The 19,966-nt window shown below is 38.6% G+C and overlaps 1 protein-coding gene across 1 annotated transcript; it reads right to left on the reverse strand.

Moving 5' to 3' along the window:
• Positions 1 to 314: 314 nt before the first annotated feature.
• Positions 315 to 7,946, reverse strand: cxviih1orf210 (chromosome XVII C1orf210 homolog). The gene is made up of 4 exons (XM_010730947.3): positions 7,734 to 7,946; positions 3,242 to 3,801; positions 2,794 to 2,988; positions 315 to 2,410 (listed from the first exon to the last, which is right to left on the reverse strand). Exons 2-4 carry the CDS (start codon positions 3,297 to 3,299, stop codon positions 2,214 to 2,216), a joined length of 450 nt encoding a protein of 149 aa, XP_010729249.2. The 5' UTR covers positions 3,300 to 3,801; positions 7,734 to 7,946; the 3' UTR covers positions 315 to 2,213.
• Between the last annotated feature and the right edge of the window lie 12,020 nt (positions 7,947 to 19,966).

Below are 19,966 nucleotides of genomic sequence, written 5' to 3' on the forward strand. Positions count from 1 at the left end.
TGGAGCTGCTTTGCAGATTAGATTTTACACACAAAATATATGTTGACTTAATAGAAAAAAAAAGATGTTGCATTTTCACAGATTAAAATTCAAAATATATAAATTTATTAAAATTTGCTCCATCTCAATCAACTACAACATCCAAAAACTCCTTGCCTACTAAACAGTATATGCTACTTTGAACACATCAAGCACATTACTGCAAATACTTCTATACGCATTTACAATGCTGGACTTTTACTGGCTTCTTTTACTTAGGTAAAACGAATAAACAAATAAAATATATTGTAGTTTCTACTTCTACTTCATTTTATTTGAGAACAACCTACAAGTTACATTTCACATTGCATTATAACATAAGACAATTTTGTAACATATTACGCATTGTTTTATATTAAATGACCCAACACTGTGTTTAAAATCAACCAGACCTTGACCATTGAAAATACATATGCATTTCTCAGTAATAGTCTAATAATCAAATATTATGATTTAGTGATAGAACTTTTTAAAGGGGTCAATCTGCAGGCCCACCTCCATGTTTATTTTGCTGATAACAGATCAGTACTCAAATGCAAAACTTGTACTTATAATTTAAGTAATTTTATATTGTTGTATTGGTACTAAATACTACTACAACCATTGATAAAATACATGTACTCTTATTCTGTTAAGTACAGTATCCAGCAATACAATTAAATCCCTTTATATTATTACACTGTTGTGGTGGGCTAAATTGACAAAATGATAATTATAATTTAAAATTAAATAAATATGGCGTTTTAAAGTGTATTATACTGACCTATAAACGCATATTCCGCTCTTTTATTTTGAAGTCATACTAGCTGTTCCGGTTTCTCTCCGGTTCATCCATGTGAACTTGACGCGGTGTGTTTCCGGGTAGGAGCCTCGCCTGACAGCCGCTTACAGACCTGTCAGACCGCTCTCATCAGCTGTGTGCGCTCAGAAGCTCCAGGCATCTTTTCTAGACACAGTGCCAAGCTTAATTACTGTTGTTGATGCCAGTGTGTAAAGTTTAAATTGAAAGGTGAGTGTGATGCTGATTCCAGTGTGTGCACAATGAGGCAAATCACGACGAAACGATGGAGAAAATAGTCCCCAGAAGTTACATCCATTGTTTGGATTCAAAGATAGATTTGACCCCTGAAGACAGACCAGGTGACATTGTGTCGGTTTTAGATAGATTTTTACTGAGGTCACACTGTTTACAATTTTTACATAATTTACAGTATGGGAGCAGCACAGCTATTGTTAACCTTCTAAAAATAGCAGTGAAGTTGAAAGTAACTTATTACAAGTAGGCTAATGCTTTAACTATAATTGAGCCGGCCTACATTTTTATGTAGCAACAGTCATACCTTTTATGAGAACATTTAAAAATCTGTAAAATGTGTCTCGTACTTCACTTTTAAAAAAGCAAACATCACAGTATATTGTGATGCTGTAACATCATGAAAAGATTACATTAAAATTTGCTTTGAGGCACTTTTAAGTTATTGATCTGTCTGAAAGCTATCTCATCTATCTCAAAGCTGGTCACCACTTTAGTCTTTGTGTTGCTTATCTGCTACTCAAAGCTTTCTATAAAGGCCAAAATTATCTTCAGTCACATTATGCACTCATGCACATCATCTGCACATTTGCTTTCGTGTCACTGACAAAACATAACGGTTCCTGACAGTTTGCACTGAGCTGATAACTGTAGATATCTGTTTCAATCATGCAGGTTTGCATAACCTCTCTGCTGTCAGATCCACTGATCAGTGAACTAATCAACTCAGCCAAAAACTGTCCGCACATACAAACATGATTGGTTAATGTTCACGCCTACAGAAGATCATTTCATCTCTTTTTCACTCTGAAAAAGAAGAAACATGTTTGCTGTTTTAAGAAAAAATTTGATTTTGCTGTTACGGTTCATATACTGACACATAAGGCACGACAAAAATGACTATTGTCCTTAGTATATCTTGAAATTCTCTTGGAATGGATCCTCAGATCCGCGCAGTCTTTAAGTCTTTATGCTATTCACATTTTTATGTTCTCCTAAACTCAATCAATATTTTCCCAAGTACCCATTTTGTGATCAACAATATGAATCATCCTGAAAACAAACACACACAAAAAGAAAAGCTGGGAGTGGATTTGGTGGTTCAGGTTCAGCTGAGGAGCTGTAGAGACAGACAGTCCTATTAAGCGATGGTGAATTCAATTTCATCCATCTCTTCCTCTGTGTCCACCATGTCCTCCATGTGCTCTGCTGCTCTTTCAGCCCTCGCTCTCTCACAGGCCGGGATGTAGTTGTCCTCAATGAACCCATCATCGTCTTCCTCATGATGATGACAGTTAATTTCATGACCCCCGTGCATGGCAAATTCCACATCCAGGACTGGAAGCAGTAATCAACACACAAGAGTTGTACTGCATCAGGACCAAAGGTAAGTCATATATCTTAATCTAACTGACGGAGGGATTAGTGTTTTGCATGTAGCTGCTTTAACTGTGAGTTCCTAATGATTACTATTTTATTAGCTCACAAACAGTATTAAAGAAAGTCAACACTGATGATGTTACATGTTTTATGTTTTTGAAAATTTCTCAGTATTTTTTGACCAAGAGGGATTGTAGTGTTTTTCTTAAATGCAGACTGCATCATAAAAAACACAAGAAAAAATAGAACATGAATATTAAATATAGCAGTGTTTTTATCTACTGCACAATGAAAATTAAGTTTTGTTACATTAAGGAATGTTTTATGAGTAAAAAACAAACCTGATGGGTCACACTGGCTAACGGTGTCTGTCTCCCTCAGCCGTGTGTGCCTGTAGCTGGCCAGGTAGCGTCGAACCACCTGGCATTTGGCCAGAAGGGCGATGATAATGGCAGCGGAGATGGCTGTGACCAGTACGGCCACCAGGAACTCCCAGTTGTGAGAGGTGTATTTGCCTTTCTGGCCTGCCAAAGTGTCTGCAAGAGAGGAAAATGAATCACATTCTTCTTAAATGATGGTGGTTAACTGGTGGTTTCATCTTTGTCATTGTGGAAAACACCTAAATACCCCAGCATAGCTCAGTCCTACCACAAACATACTCATTTTAAAATGGCTGTCTCTACCAAACTGATCTATAATCTGATTTATATTTAGACTGGTAACCCTGGATAACTTTGAGGATGATTGAATTGTTTCTGTTTGACAGTGCAGGTATAACTGCATTCTTACCATTTTGTGCTGCTGTTGGTGTAGCTGTAAATGGTACGTCTTTTGATGTTGGGTCCATCTGGCTATGCTCTTGTTTGTGCAGTCTCTTATTGTGTGAGACTTCTCCTGTGTGGCTCAATTTGCCTCTTGTTGGATGAGACCTGCCTCTTGCTTTGAGCCACCATTAACTCTAGCATGAAGGCATGGATCATGGGTGCATATCACATATATGAAGGAGGAACAGTTTTGACCTGCTAATTGAAAGCCTCACTTTCTGCAAGATCCAGGCGAGGCTTGAAAGTGAAGCTGGAAAGGGGATCTTGATGGTTGGTGGCTGGTTAGTGTATTGTCTTCAGCAGGTCAAAAATAAATGGGATCTGAGGGAAGTGTTGCAGAGCAGGCATCTCCCCAGATGAGGGAGGTAGATGTCTGGAAGATTTCCTAATGACCAGCAGGGCGTTAAACCTGCAGAGCTCCACTAGGTGGCAAGATTGAGTGACAAGGAACTCAGTTCAATAAGTGAAAAGTGGTGGTAGCATCCTGAAATGTGAGCCAGCGTCCTCTTGCTGCAGTCATCGAGGCTTTAGAGAAAGTGTGAAAGAGGCATAGTGATCAGTATGAATCTTTTCATTTTACACACAACAAAAGCATCTTGTAGAAAGAAAACATAGCATGCTTCATCAGCTTTTTTCTGTTTTGTAGAATGTCAGTAAACTACAATGCCCATATATCCCATGTGCATGGGATATGGCTTCTTTTGGACTCCAGTAAATGCATATTTCATAACTGAGCCACAGAAACAGGACACCAACAATCAAATGAGCTAAATATTTCACTTAGTATTTATGAAGAGTGAGGGTGTCATCATAAAAGGAAGACGCTGCCAGGATCCTTTTATATCTAGGAGTCATACTTGAATACAAGCTGCTAAGAGCTCAGAAGGACATCATCCACAACAGGGAAAAAAAGGGTGTTGCAAACAGGAAGTCCCACATACTAACCCTTCCTCCGTAGGTCTAGCTGACACAAAACCAGTTAAAACACTAATGTTTGTCCATGTATGTGTCACAGCTTCCCACAATACATACTTAATGATTCTCACAGGACAACAAAATACGGCTTACCGGACATTGTTTGTTTAGAACAACAAATTTCAGTGAAAGAAATCGATGATCAACTTCCCTCTTTCCCTTCCTTTATGGCATAATAAAGATAGGAAATGCCAGCAAACATGATCAACATTGGGTTTTGAAGAAAAAACGTCAACATTTTTGGTAATACACAATTCAGTGTGTGATGAGAAGACCCATCTAAGCAAGATTAGCAAGAGATACTAATTAGTGCGTTTAGAGGTGCTGGTTGTTGTTTTTGGTTTAGACATGCTAAGCTAAGCTAAGCTAACTGACTAATGGCACTAACTTTATATTTACTGACACACTGCTCTCAGATATGAGAGTGTTGATGTTGCCACATAAGTCTCCGAAAGAAAGCAAATATGTGTATTTTCCATATTATGACATTTTGCCTTTAAATATAACAATAATAGATAATAGATACTTTAAAACATTTTCTTGGATTTAAGTACTCTACACTTTCATTTGGTGTGAGTTGCCATGAAAAACACGGATGATGTTGAGAATACAAATAAGAGCCTGTCATCCATGTAAACCTCTGTTTGCAAGAGAGAGGTCCTTTTTTAGTACAGCTACTTGCAAATTTGCCAGATATTTGCATGCATGAGTCTACAGTTTGGCTCCCTGTGTTTACAGTAGAGTTGTGATGATGCGGTCAGACAAGTTCACTGCGTAACCTTAACTGTAGTTCATGTTTAATATACTTTTCTAGCACCTGCACATGTATTTTTAATTCATATAGGATTTATCTTAAGATGTTAAAGGCTATGGTTTTAAAGGGCCTGATAAAATCGTGTTAACTGTAATAATTTAAAAATCTCGCTTTGGTTTCGGACATTTACTAGACTGGTTTGCAATAAACAGAAGCAGAAGTTCCTATGCAAATTCAGAACATACTAAAAGAATGTGTTGGGTCCATGAATCCATGTAAAAGTTATGTTAAATAGCTTTTGGTGGGTTTATTATATTAAATATGTTGCCCGATATTATAATATATATATTATATTATATATATTATAATTTAGCCTTATAAATCTAAAACATGGACTTCTCATTCACATTGATCAGCCATTAGACCATGACCTACTTAATCTGGATCTGAATAAGAAGGGATGAGCCTGATCTTTCTGTTAAAATATGCCCACATGTTTTGCCAAGAAGCCATTTTGTTCACTGACTTGTCTCTTACAGTTCTAAACCTAAATATAAACAAAGCTTACATTAGGCTGCACTCATACTTACTCACATTTTTTTAAATGATGGCTCTACAGTCTTGAAAACATGTAAAGGATTAAGACTCTTATCCACATTTTCTTCCTTTCTCTAAAATATGGTTGTTGCATTCTGTTGCAGTCTGGATTAAGATTTGTTTAACTCTGTCTCTTTCTTTCTTGGCTTTGAGGTGATTTTTCACAGCGAGCGGGGTCTGGCTGCTTAGTGCCAGCCATTAGGCCTCTTCCTTTTCGTCTTCTACAGCTATTCTCTTCAGCAGTGTTGGCTGTAAACACACTGACAGGGCTGCCTTTATCTCTTCCTGTTCTTTCCTCACAGAGGCAAAGCACAACAAAATATACACACCAGGCAGCACAGGACCGGGAGCTATAAGGAGAGAAGCCTGGGAGCGAGAAATCTGTGTGTCAGATGTAGTAGCGTTTTTGAGCTCTGTTGTTTGTGTTGTGTACGTGAACATGCACGTCTAAGAGTGTATATTTACATCTTTGTCTGCAATAATCTGTTTGAATATTATTCACAAAGAGTGGAGTCAGTTTATCTTAGTCATTCTTTGTTTCAGTGTCCTAATTCTGAGTCGAGTGTCAGTTTATAGACACTAATGACGGCCGGAGGGAGTCAAATGTTCTTTCTGTCATCAAACTGAATTAAAGATCAAAATTATGTGCTGCTCATGGAGCATGATCACATTCCTTTGAACAGACAAATTAACTGTAAGGAAATGTTATAGTTGAATTTGATTATACTGCTTGAGATGATAATTAATACAGTGTTGGAACATATGTGCATTTACTCTCATAATGTGCTTACGTACAATTTGTTGGTATTAAACTTTGTATAACTTCTGTTACGAGTTACTTTTAAACCTGTTTTGGTTTGTGATCCCCTAACAAAAATGCAGAGTCTGCTTGAGGCCCTGTCAAGTTGCAAATGTAAATTAGTTTTTAGTATCAACAACAACTGATTTCCCCTATGTAACTTCTCAGATGGTTTGAGGGCCAGAGGATCCACAATTTCACCAAAAACCAAAGAGTCTTCTGTTTTTCATCTTTCTGGCCCCATTAATCATGTCACGACCCTTCAGATCTCTTCTGATATGCTGGAGAAAGACGGAATCCTACATTGAGAGTCACACAACTATATATTGTAGTTAAAACTCTCTAACAAAGCTCAACCTCAACCAGCTACGACAATAAACAGACAACCAAAGAGCCGTCCTTCAGCTGACCCTCACCCCAATAATCTACAGACCAACATGCAGCAGGTCTCCGTCTTATCCAGCTGCCAAGATCTGTATTTTTGTCCTGACAGCTGACAGAGACATTGTTCACAAGCAGGATTATTTCCACTTGCACACTGTAAATCAAGCTCACTGAGCCTGTTTAGAATATTTTAGTAGGAAAACTACACCTTTGTAAACTGACGAACCTATTGTACTTTAATTGAAGCAAGGTCAGAATAGCTTAAGCAAATTGCACTAAGATGTCATGTTTGGTTTTTGCCGTTGAGCTCTGGAATAATGGCAGTGTCAACAGAGAAACCACAGGGGCACAATGAGTAAAATCTAACCTTGGTAACACCAGCATAATAAAACCACACGCCATATAACATGCATCATGACCACAAACTATGATACATGATATTTCAAGAAAAGCTTTTGCACGTAGTTTTAAATAAATATCATGTATCTGAATGTGTGCTTCTTAGAAAGTGAAAAGCCAATAAACAAGTGAGCTGCTAATGGTGTATTACTGTTTGGGGTGAAAACAGACATGTGTCCAACATGCAACAGGTGCATTGAAAAGAAAACACTGTTGAGAAAGGATTGGCTTCTCATTCAACTGCTACAGCAGTAAACTACTGAAATGTAGAACCGTTTTTTTGTTTTGTTGCTGCTCTCAAGAATATATGCGTCAGTTAAGTACAGTTTAATGGAAATGACTTCTTCTGTGTCCTCCTTTCTTGGTCAAAACCCAAACTAAACCTGCAAGTTTATCTGAGAATTTATACGAGCATTTTAACTCGTTTTCAAAGCACATTTTGAAGCACATTGTACATGATTTGGTAATTACTGCATTATCAGTAAGATAAGCTATAACCCAACAGACCAGTCAGGACAGTCATACGATCTTTGCATAGCATTTTCTTACCTGTTCACCTGTCTGTGTAGTTTCCTCTATTTTTAGTGAGTTCACCTGCTGTCTGTCCACGTTTTTTTCTTTGCTTTGTAAAATGGAGAAATGTTGTGCAAAGGTTGAACAAGCGCAGGTTGGAGCTGCTTCCCAGAAGGACAAGTTAATGGGTAACTTTGTAACTAAGGTGTGCTCCCTCCCGCCTACTATTGCTTCTTTTCTGTCCAATGACGCAGCAGACCTGGTCAGAGGCAATGTTGTCACTCAACAGTGCCAAACCAGGAAGAGGTAAAACATAAGCAATATGTCATATTTTAATTTGGAACTACCAGTCACCAGAAACCAGTCAAACCAGCTTTTTTGTAAATAGATGTTCTGTTGGTGTAGATGCAGTTCCAGTAGGTGATCATAAACTTGTTTGATATCTGCTTTGTGTGCCTCTCCTTGTAGTGGGTGTGTAAGTGTAGTTTAGTTAGTATGCCTGCCAGGCACCACGCCTCACTTTGTCCATATAAATGTAAACCCTTTTCTCAGCCCTTTTCAGATGTGGGAGGAAATCAGACAAGATATGATCTGTGGCGACAAGGAGTGTTGTTTATTTAAGACGTACGGCCTGAGGGGAGAGAACAGAGCTCTGGTGGCTCTGAAAGGAAAAGCGAGGTGACCCTGAAAACAATAGGGCCACTTCCTGGCCACTCTGCAGTGCACTCTGCGTCTTTACATCTCCCTCCCTTACTCTTCTTCCTTCCCTCCCTCCATATGTTCCAGGATGCTTCAGCTGCATGTCTTGGGGCAGATGGCAGGGCGATGATGAGTTGGGACAGTAAAATGATAAGTCAGCATCAGCCAAAAGAAGTGGGGGTTTCCCACCATAGATGCTAGGGACTGTTTAGGCTGACTGATGGATTAGTATCAGTATCTTTAAGAAAGCTCTGATCATTAATTATAAAAAACTTTAACAGTCATTGTGGAGACATTGGGTCATTGCTGTAGATGTAAACTGTATACTGTAGAACTGAACTTAGACAAGAACAAAATGAATAGAGGTGATTGTCTTCATAGCAAACATCAATAAACATTTATTTGACCACCTGATGGCAGCAGAAACAAGCTGCTAACACTGCTGACATATTATCATATTTTTGCCTAATTATACACAGAGCATACAGAGGAACATTCATTTTAGGTTGTGTTCACCTGATGAAAGTTACTATATTCACTCGCCTTCATTTTGCTTTCCACCAGCACACAGCAAAAAATATTTGTCTCCTTAGCTGCTACATCGAGTTTCACCAGCTGATCTCGATGAAAAGGTATCTGCATATAAATACAGAATCTGTAGAGAGACCAAGATTTTGAGCAGGCTTTGGTTACAACAGTCCATGTGGAGAGCAAAAGAGGTGGAATGCAATGGCTGCAATCTCAGAAGCTATTGGGCTACCATCTAACAAAGATTTAGCTTTTTAATAGCTTGCATAATGCAGCTATTTGTTTATATAGATTAGCAGAAATGCTAAACTTTCTCGTCATCCTCACATTAAGTTGCTTATCAGTCTGCAGAGGAAGTCTTGGCCCAGATATGTGTTCTGCTGGCTACACCAGTAGCCCAGAAACATTAGCCATTTCCTTCAGAGGCTAAATCATCTTTATACGATAGCCAACTAAAGCCACTAAAAAAAAAAGTCCTGATCACTTCTCAGTTTGTGTTCATCCTAATGAACGTCTGAGGAACAAAATTATGTAGGCCTAGTGATGGACTGAATGGGGGATATATTTTATTTTTTTTGGTTACAGTTTATGATCTGCTCTGTCTGTAAGACTTGGTGGAGTGCATGTGTGACCTTATGTACAGAAAATTACCTTTATTTTTTGTTAGACTATAAATTCAGTTTTTCAAAAATAATGGCGGTACCTCCTATACCGTAGATACATACTTAATGTCAGATGGTAATGTCTTAAGTACATTTACAGCAGGTAAACATAAACAAGGTCAAGGTCATTAATGGCACTGATGGAGCAGTAATCAGATTTTTGGAGGACACCAAGAAGGGACTTTCCCTTACTTTTTCTACCATAGGATGTTTACTGTTTATCCTCTCAGTGAAATGGTGGGGGTCTGAGGTCACGGCCTTGCTAAGTCTTTTAAAAGGAGGGAAATAACAACACGTGGCGAAGTGTATATAACAATGGACAGTGCGACTTGAGGAAGAGCTATGTGATAAACAAGCCTGCAACATGGCCATTAAGTATCAAGATGAGACAATCCACAGCGCTCAGCGGGCTGGAATGATTGTCACAAAACTCCCTGCTGTAACTATTGTGATGTGCAACCACCCGAGTGTCACTTTTACAAGGTGATAGCAGCACATTGTTCACATTTTTGTAGGTTTGTGAATCCATATGCGGCATCCATCTGGAAATGTGATAAAGCGTGTAAGGGTCTCTGCACATCTGCTTTAAATCTGTAAATCTGTTAACAAAACAGCTGCAATTTTATTTAAATCCCGCATTATTCTGTAAGTGGTCTTTTATTGTAATGACTTACGTGCGATGCTCTCTGTATGGAGTCTGATTTTATTAAGCAAGATGCTGTGCCAAATGTGCTTCTGCACACACAATAGTCTCTAGTCAGTCTGCTGTTGGGATGACCCAGCTTTAACACAAAGGTCGATTAAGTTTCATCTCATTTAATCTAATATAAGAGTTTCCTGACTATATGTGCTCACTGGTGTAACATTACATACCCCACTAACTCTAACATGCAGCTGGAAGAATCTGTATTTGTTTGGCTTGAGCTCCTGCCACCTCTTACTAACTGTAAATATAGTTGAAGAGGAAAATGATACTATTAGTATCGAACTTCCAGTTTCTCTCTTTGATGGTGGGTGGTGTTTATTTTATTTTAGTCTTCACTTCAAGGTAAATGAATGCTGTATACATAAATCATAAAGCTTGAGATCTACCTACTCTCGAACGCATTCAAGTCCATATTTAATGACCTGAATGTTTCCCCAGTGAGGAAAATCATTTATCCAAATGGCGTGTTAATCAGTAGTTTCTGTTACCTTATTGTTTGTTTTGGATGTCATAGTTGTGTGAACATACTCTCAACAATATGCTGACTGATAAACTTGCTGCAGAAAAATGCTCCTGCAAGCAACAGAAACACGTCCTCTGTGGCTCTCTGTGTTATACCTCCGCCTGGTTACTGTAGTCCTGCAAACTTCTCGAGATTCATGTAAAAGTCAACACGTTTTTAATGAGATCCAACTGTGCATTTTTTTACTCCCTCTGTGAATGCTGTGCGAATATTTATGCGAAAAGTGAGAGCGCTGGAGGATTTAGTAATGGTTCAGCGAGGTATTTGTGTTTGAAATGTCTCACATGGTGGTAATAATGACACAGTATGAAAGACTTACTACTACTTTTTTTATAGTTGGCCTGCAAAAGAGATCTGTATCTGCGCTCCCTCTGCAGGTGTCCAGTCTGTGGCGTTATTTAGGGGTCCACACAATTCGGCTTTAAACCAATACACACATTTTGCTGTTGGCTACTTGTTAAATCACTTAATGGATCCATTCTCATGGGCTGTTAGATGGAAGCCATAAAAAGGTAAAAAAAACAAGCTGAATACTGTGGTGGTCAATGCAGAACCCTGCTCTATAATGCAGAACCAGCTGTGTCCAGCTGCTGCCTAACACATGTTTTTGTTCGCACTGTTATAAAATATTAATACTGTGATAAAAAAGGTGCTTTTGCGAGATAACTCTTCATAAAGAAGGCATTCAAAACATTTTAGGAAGCCACCGTTTCCATTTCAAACAGATCATCCATCCATTTTATTCATGATAAAACTACAAGAACCAGTAATTAATAATGTTTGAATTTTTGCCCGAAAGGTACCTTTAAACCTGATCATTTGTTTTTATATTAAGCAGCCAAACCAATGAATAATTTCCTAAAATAAATGCTTTTTGCACACCAAAACCCCATGGAAGCACAAAGAATGTTGCATTTCATTTCAGCTTGTTGGAGATTCAAATTCGGTTTTTCTTACTAAAGCAGATGTTCAGTAAAAAGTGGATTTCCATAAGTGACTTACACTTGTTTAAAATGTTTAAACCAACTTCCTCAGTAAGTGTGGGTGCATGTATGCTTTGGCACCAGCTCTCTTTTTCTTTGTCCCTCCTACTAACTGGCTAATGTGTACAAAAACGTATGCACTGCAAAGCCGTGCGAACATGTCTGCGTGTTTGAGTCTGTGTTTGTGTGTTTTGACCAAACGGCTATCAGACAGGAGCCGAGACCCTCCACCTCCACCCCCGCCATCACCTCCACAGGCCTTTTCCTGCCTGTAGGGTGATTCCTGCCCCTGCGCTCCCTCCACTTCCTTCACACACATATCAGCCTCCAGCAGCAGTACCTCTTCCTGAATCTGGCTCAAGTTCTCTGGACACTGTGGACAAGCAACAACAGCTCATCCATCTCTTTCCCTGTCTGTCTCTTTCAAGCATTCTCTGCTTTCTTAAACACTCACTTTAACTATTCCCCGGCTCACTCTCATCATTTTAACTTGCCATCTCACATCATTTCCCCAGGTAACATGTTGTTGAATCGCACTTCATCTCTGTGACTAAAGTCTCAAGGCACATTTGCACTAAATCTCTGCTCTTCCTCATTTCCTCTGTCTTTCAGCACAACACTCCCTGGGTGTTATTCAACTTCCTTAAAAACGCCTATAATATCACAGAGACACGTTGGCTAGATTCAGTACCACTCCCTTTCCACAATTTCCTTGATACCCATGTTCCGATGGGACAGATATTCTATTTCTGTAATTAGGATTTGCACTGCTAACTTGCATAATAATAGTGATGAAAAAAACAGCTGTTCCTTGTTTGGTTTCTGACCATAGCTAAAAAGATAAAAATATTGTGGCAATATTTTCTTATATTCTTTTGACAGTTCTTTGTCAAAGAATGTGGGACTGGTGTTTTTATTCTGATAATGTAAGGGCAAATCAGTGCAATAACCCGAACTGCAGACAAAACTGTGACCAAATCAGAGACAGATGGGTGGAATTGATGCCTCTAACAAAACCTCTCATTCTTTTGGGAGCCGTATTTGATGTGCAACAAGCAGAACGGTTCAGGTTCTCAGGTTTTATATGTGACATTCAGCTTTATAAACAAGACAATAATTGTGAAACCATTTCCCCTGATCTGGAAAATATTACCCCTCTCTACTTATCTTGCTGCGTCTGCTGACTGTCTGAAATGATGTTATCCTACATGATCCTAAAACTACACTAGAGGTTGACTACATGATGTTATGATTAGAACTTCCTTAGTCTGGTCCAGAGGCTTTCCATAACACCAGTAATGAGGTGTGTGTCTCTTTGTGTACAGTCCATCTACAGTACCTGTGCGAGGTCAGTAGCTGGGATTATATCAACATCCATCAACATCCCTGACTACATGGAGGGTTTGTTTTGTGTCACACTACAGGGTCAGCCTACTCTGCATCTGGTCATAGACCCAGCCTCACCCCAGGAGACAGATTGGGAGACTGGACTTGGTGGCTCAAGTCAGGAGCGTGTTGTTTTTTTTTCCAGTGTGGGATTGATGAATGGACAGGAAGAGAAAGTTTAGGAACATGTTGCTTCATTCCAGGTGAATCTTTGTGAGTGCATACATGCGTCCATAAATGTGTGTGTGTGTGTGTGTGTGTGTGTGTGTGTGTGCGTGTGTGTGTGTGTGTGAGTGTGTGTGTAGTGTAGGGAGCTTTAAAAAAAAACAGGAAGCAGACGCAGATCGATATGAAGGGAATGCCAGAGTTTACACATATACAGTAGATAGTAGTTAGGTGGAGAAGTGATAAAGTAATTATGTTAAATATTACGTTAACTGCTGTTTATATAGTGGAACTCTGTGGTTTATATGCAGTTATGGATATAAATGCAGAGACATTTTTTATATATTACTAAAAAATGGGCTCTTTATCCAGAAACTGCAAGTCAATACATTATAGTTGCAGTAGCCCTAAGATAGAAATACAGATACACTTTAGTTTTATTAGGTCACAGTTTAACACTTTATGGTTTAAACTTTTCTATCAGCATACTGTGAGGTAAACACATAAATGTCACAAAATGATAAACTAGCCCTTTGAGCACCAGCTGTATTTTTGTCAGGACATGTAGGTAAACGTTGCCATTTTTCTCAGCCTCATTACTCATGTCTTTGGTGGATACAATCCCAGCTGCTCAGCACGCACTGGCTTTGTCTGTCATACAGGAAACTACATGAAACGTCAAGCTTGTTTTCCCAAACTAACAAAAATGTGCATGTTGTAGCCTTCCAGAGATTTTAAAAGAAAAGTATTAAAAGTTGACCAGTCAAGACAGAGCCATTAACACTAAAGCTTACCTTACACACTAACTTCTCCTGTGTGTTAAAGCAGGTCAGACACTGATATGAAAAGCTGTTACACAGGAAGAATTTTTGCAAACAGATTTTTTAAATTGGATAAAATAGACACATGAAAATATAGCAATTGTGCTGTAGGCCAGGAATGTCGCTGACATTAAGGTCCATTATCATCCCTAAGGCCATCTTAAAAGTTCAGAAAACCATTGTTATTAATGACACCTTTGGCTGTTCAGTGAACTGCAGCCAGTATCCTGTTGCTCACATTCGCAGTTGCACCTGCATTATCCTAGGCATCAGCCAAAAATGATATACATGAATGCTGAAATGAACACTAAACTGAATTGTCTGTCTGTTTCACCAAAGCTGATCTAAAACTAAACAAAAATTTAAATCTATGAATTGTCTCCGACACTGTGTAATCTCTTTTCATCCATCCACACATTTACCACACTTCCTAACCAGGTTTGGAGATCAGGGATGCGGACCACACCCACTTAGAGAAAGGAAGTGTATATCATTTCATATCATTTGTGGAGATTGTAACCAGTTATCTTCTGTAATTGAATATCTTTGGCTGGAAACCAGCACCACTGCCAACTTCAAAGCTATTTCACATGCTCCACTATAATGCAAGCTTAGACTTTGGACTTGGTTTTGTATTGTCAGTATGTTTAAGTTAGCAGACTACATTTCTAAGCTAATGTTAGCTAGTGTTGCACATTATTAACAATAGGGAAGTGGAGTAGTCCACAAGCCGTGGAGGATCTCATTTTGAAGTTATGTTACAACCTGTTCACAAATTGACTATAAAAAGTGACACATTATTTTCCAGAATCTTATGGCAGCTTAAATATTGCATTATTTAATTTTAAAAAAGTTCAAAGAGTACTCCCCCGAATAATTCTAAAATAAATTAAGAACTCGTAATTATCTCTATGTTTAATCTCTATCTCTATGTCTGAACTAAATATTTCTTAAAGAACATAGAAACACTGCATATTCTGACTTTTGAGTTTACATTTTATTTCACTGTTTCACTTTCTGTCTATATTTGACATTAAGACTTGAACCATGAAATTGAACATTTCTTTATAAGACAAGTGGTCCCTTCAAAGGGAACTTATAGCCTGAATCACAGGGACCTAAAACGACTCACTTTGTAGTTTGGCAGTGTATGTGTATGTGTGCACGTGTATGTAAATGGTAAGGGTTGAGTGATTATGAATACATCTCTGCAAAATGTATTCACAGTAATATAATCTAACAAAGATGAGATGATATATCATGTAGTCCATAAACTATGTATTTTATCAATTTTACACATCGTGCTAACCCTGTGTTTGTGCTGACTTTGCATTTTCTTGTCCCCTGTCAAATCATTTCCTATCATTCCATGTGTCGATCCAACTCTTGGAGGCATGTTCCTCTTAAGGTTACTTAAATGGCAGCTCTTCTTTGTGAGAAAGTATACAGTGGAAAGTGACAGGAAGGATGGGAGAGAAAAGGAAGCGACATGCGACAAAGGTTCGGAAAAGTCCTGTCTTCATGTCCTTTGGCTAAGGAGGTGGTTTATTGTCCTAAATCACTCTTTCAGTGCTGCTGCATGTCTTAACATAGACGAGTGACAAAATTAAAGGAAAATGTGAATAAATGAGTGGGGAAAAAAATCAAATTATTTGACACAGGTGCATAATTAAGCAAGTAATCCAATCTTGAAAGAGGGCTCAGTGTTGTGGCATAGATGTCAGAAGCTTCAGTCACAAAGTCTGGAATTGTGACTAAAGTGACGTCTATATTCAGATCTATGGGAGACATCAGTAAATAGGGGTCAGAAATTATGGCAGACGGAGCACATTTGATGACTTCTTAGGGCATGAGGGGTTACTGAATGGTTTGATGAATATGAAAATGATCTAAATCATAAGATATGACCTTGACAGTCACCACATATCTGTCATACATCAAAATGTTTGTATGCCTAAGTAATTACAGTGTTTTGATACTGTTATTGAATACATAATAGCCCTAGATCAAGCTTATTAAAAAGATAAGCAAAGCTTCATATCTAAACAAGAATAAAGAGGCTGCTAATGCTAACATCTGCTTTGAGACATGCCCTATTTTTGATGAGTCTTTACAATTTATCCTTAGGGAAACATCTGAATATCTGTACCAAATTTAATAACAATCCATCCAATAAGTTTGACACTTAAAACTACAAATGTAAACCTTATGATGACCCAAGAAGAAAACTCAGGGAATCGCCAAAGTCTTTTATCTACAGACCACCATGAATATCTCTTCATGGCAATCTGTCTAAAGGTCATTGAATTATTTTGGTCTGGGCCAAAATGATAGAGAGACCATTAAAATCTATGCTGCTAGCATGGTTAAAAATGTGTGAGTTTGTAAAATATTGGCATGAATTTTTTAATCAATATCCACAATCTACCAAGAACAACTGGATACTGGGGTAACACATAGGACAGCACTGGGCCACAGTCAGATATGCAGGTTACGAGACACCCAGTGGCCCAACTCCAGTGGAACATTATCGGCTGAAACTTAGTTCACCAAAACAAGTGGGAATGTTTCTGTGGTAATAGTGTGTCGACCTCCTGTCAGTTTGTCACCATGTAGTGTTAGAAATCTCCTTGCTTTAAAAAAAAAAAACACGGATACTGGAGTTATCAAGGCATTAGAGCACTTTATCTTTGGGGAAGTCTGACTTTGAAAGAGGAGGGTTGTTACAGTCTATTAAAAGCGATCACACACATGTTCTATCTCAAAATCTGTCTTTGGATCTATCATCAGCTCATTCAGTGTATTGCATAAAGACTTTTCTGTCACACACAAACACTAATGAAATCATGCTTTCAAGCACACATGATTCCTGTCTCTCTAGGTTTACATGATCCTTGGGAAGGTTTCTTTATCTGACAACATGGGGTACGTTGGGATGGAAGTCAGGGGTTCCTAACTGCAGTTGGGGTGAAATTGAGGGGGGTAATTTAGGGGGCCTAAGAGGTGTGAGTGACACCCCTACTTAGACTGAGTCCACCGGGATCAGTGCGTGTGGAGCTGGGCCAGCTTACCACACAATGAGAGGAAATGGGAATTTAATACAAACTTTCTCACAAAGTCTGAGAGACCTCCTGCCTCTTTTGACTGTCTCACTTCCAGACACCCCCAGCTTCGCCATCACCACCTCCTCCCCTACAACCACAACAAAATGTCAGAAACAACTAAAACATACCCTGGAACATACTGCTGTAAATTTTCTGTTTGACACAAGCTAGGTGGCATTTCTTAACAATCTTTCAGCTTACCACAATGGCTCTTCTCAAAGGAGTTTGTGAAATGTTCTGCTCAAGCATGGTAAACTGTTACAACAGATTCAGAATAACATATGACAGATAAGGACAGACATGAGTTAAAGGTTCTAATGAGATTACGAAGATAAATGGACTACATAGTTAGCATCAGTGATGACGAAAACTTACGTAGATAGCCGATTCAATGACTCAGTCCAGTGTCACCAAGAGCACCAAAACTGCTGTAACTTTGTTGTTTTTCAAAGCTATAGCAGAAAGTTGTGAAGCAGGCTACAATGTAATTCTTGCAGGCAACTGCACGATCGAATGAGGTCAGTCAGAAGTGCTTATTTTTTGCTACTTACCAGCTCATATTGTGATTGATTGTTGTTGTTTGATGACATTGTGAGAAGGACCCTACAGAAGAATTCATCTTCTCTACCTTTTGCTTAACCCAACCTGTGAAACTCTGTGGGTATAGCATTTCAAAGCATCCTCCTAAGCTTCACCCTTCTTTGTCTATTGCCCCCTTATCCACTCTTCAGTTCGTAGAAGCTCTTTACCTGTACTGTATACTCAGAAACAAATCAAATTCAAAGGTCTCTCCCACAATGTTTAAGTCAGTCAGTTAAATATTCAGCTGGGTGTTGAAAACCTTTTATACCTAATCTTTTACACTAAGCTACACTTTCTGTACTCCAACACAACAAACTTTCCCCAGCTGGCATTACTAGGCTCAGATTTACATTGTTGTATTCATGCAACGATTCACCTCACCGCTTCTTTTCCTTGAGTGAGACTTGGTTAGACAAATCAAGCGAAAGGTAATAAATAATAAATAATAAATAACAATCAGTGGCAAAAAAGAACTTGTACTTTGGACGTCTATAAGGATTACGTTGTATCCCATTTTGGGACTGCAAACATATAGACGAGTGAACAATTAAAAGAAAAAATCAATATATAGTGAATACTGGACAAAATTCAAAGTTTGATGTCCCCATTAGACACTTAAAAATATGGGAAGATAAGGTTAAAAAACACCAAAGTTTCCCTTGAAAAAATGCTCTTTAACCCTGCACTGTAGTCTGCAGGGCATGGTTGAGGAGGATTGCTCAAGATTTTCTTTGTTGCTCTGTTCTTATGCCTGGGGAAGTGCTATTGTGCTTTCTGAACTTGGTCAGGAGACAAACTGAGCCCTATCTTTGTCTGGTAGTGTCATGAAGAAAGCAGCAGACAGTAACAACAAACGCAGTTCATATTTACTATAGAGCAACAAAGAAGTTTGGACACAATGGCTGAGGAGCACTGAGTGTTCTCCACCGTGCAAGTCCAACCCACCAGAATAATTTCCTTCACACAAACACACACATGCATGCATGGACACACACATGCATGCATGGACAGACACATGATATTTTATGCACACATATACATTTACACTACACATGCAGTCTGTAGCTTCCCACTCATTCCAGTGCACCATCACATATGCACACACATATTCACACACATCCACAGAGTGACAAGAGCACCCGCCCCTGATTTCTGGCTTCTGAAAGCATTAATGCAACCACAGGCTGAAGCATCTGTGTTGACCCAGCCTTTGGTCTTTTCCTTTTTTGGCTTCCTATAGAGGCTCCACCAAGCTGTGTCTGCAGCAAGCAATGCTTTTCAATCCTTTTCTCTTTATACTTCTTTCTTTGCTCTCCTTTTCATTTGTTTCCCTTAACTCTAATCACAGAGTCTACAAAACCTGCAAGAAAATACAGAAAAGTGCCCCAATTATTTGCAAAACTAGTTAAACAGTACACTTGTTGCATATTGTTTAATTTTATACCTTTGGTTTGGTATGTGCTGTAAGTTAGCAATGCGTTAACATTCTAGATTGTTCAGTATCATTGTTCTCTGTACAGTCCATTCCTGTCTGTGGATGTTTTTGAAGTCAGTGCAGAGGAAACAAGATGGTCTTTTAAAAGAAGTTGTTCTGGCTTCTGAGCGACGCGGGTCACACTAACAGGTCAAAGAGACAATACAGATCTGAGCTAAATGTAGGCGCCAAGATGCTTTGTGTGCCAAAAGCCAAAATGGAAACACTGGTTTATAGACAAAACAGTTCCAAACTGGGAGAACTCTTTTCAGATTTTATTTCATTCCTTTTTCATTGTTACTTCAGTTAATTGAACCAGCAGGAAATCTTGTTCCTTTTGTTATGATTTTAAGTTTGTCTTTCATGGACTATTTGACATCATACCAGGTAGGACTTGACATTGTTTACTTTTTCAGATTTGACATCAATCTGTACAGTCTTTGCAAAGAATTCTATTTTATCATGTGTTTTTGACAATCCAGAATACAATAGAATATTCCTTGCAGGCTGAAGAAAACCATGTGAGCTCCTGAAATCGAAAACAGGAAATCTCGAACAATAAGAAGTTGAGTCAACTTTAGGTCGATTGTCTGAAGCAGCAAGGAAATGTAAAGAAAACATCAAATCAGCCAGACA

This window comes from Larimichthys crocea, chromosome XVII (assembly GCF_000972845.2).
Source record: "Larimichthys crocea isolate SSNF chromosome XVII, L_crocea_2.0, whole genome shotgun sequence".
Taxonomy (NCBI): Eukaryota; Metazoa; Chordata; class Actinopteri; family Sciaenidae; genus Larimichthys; species Larimichthys crocea.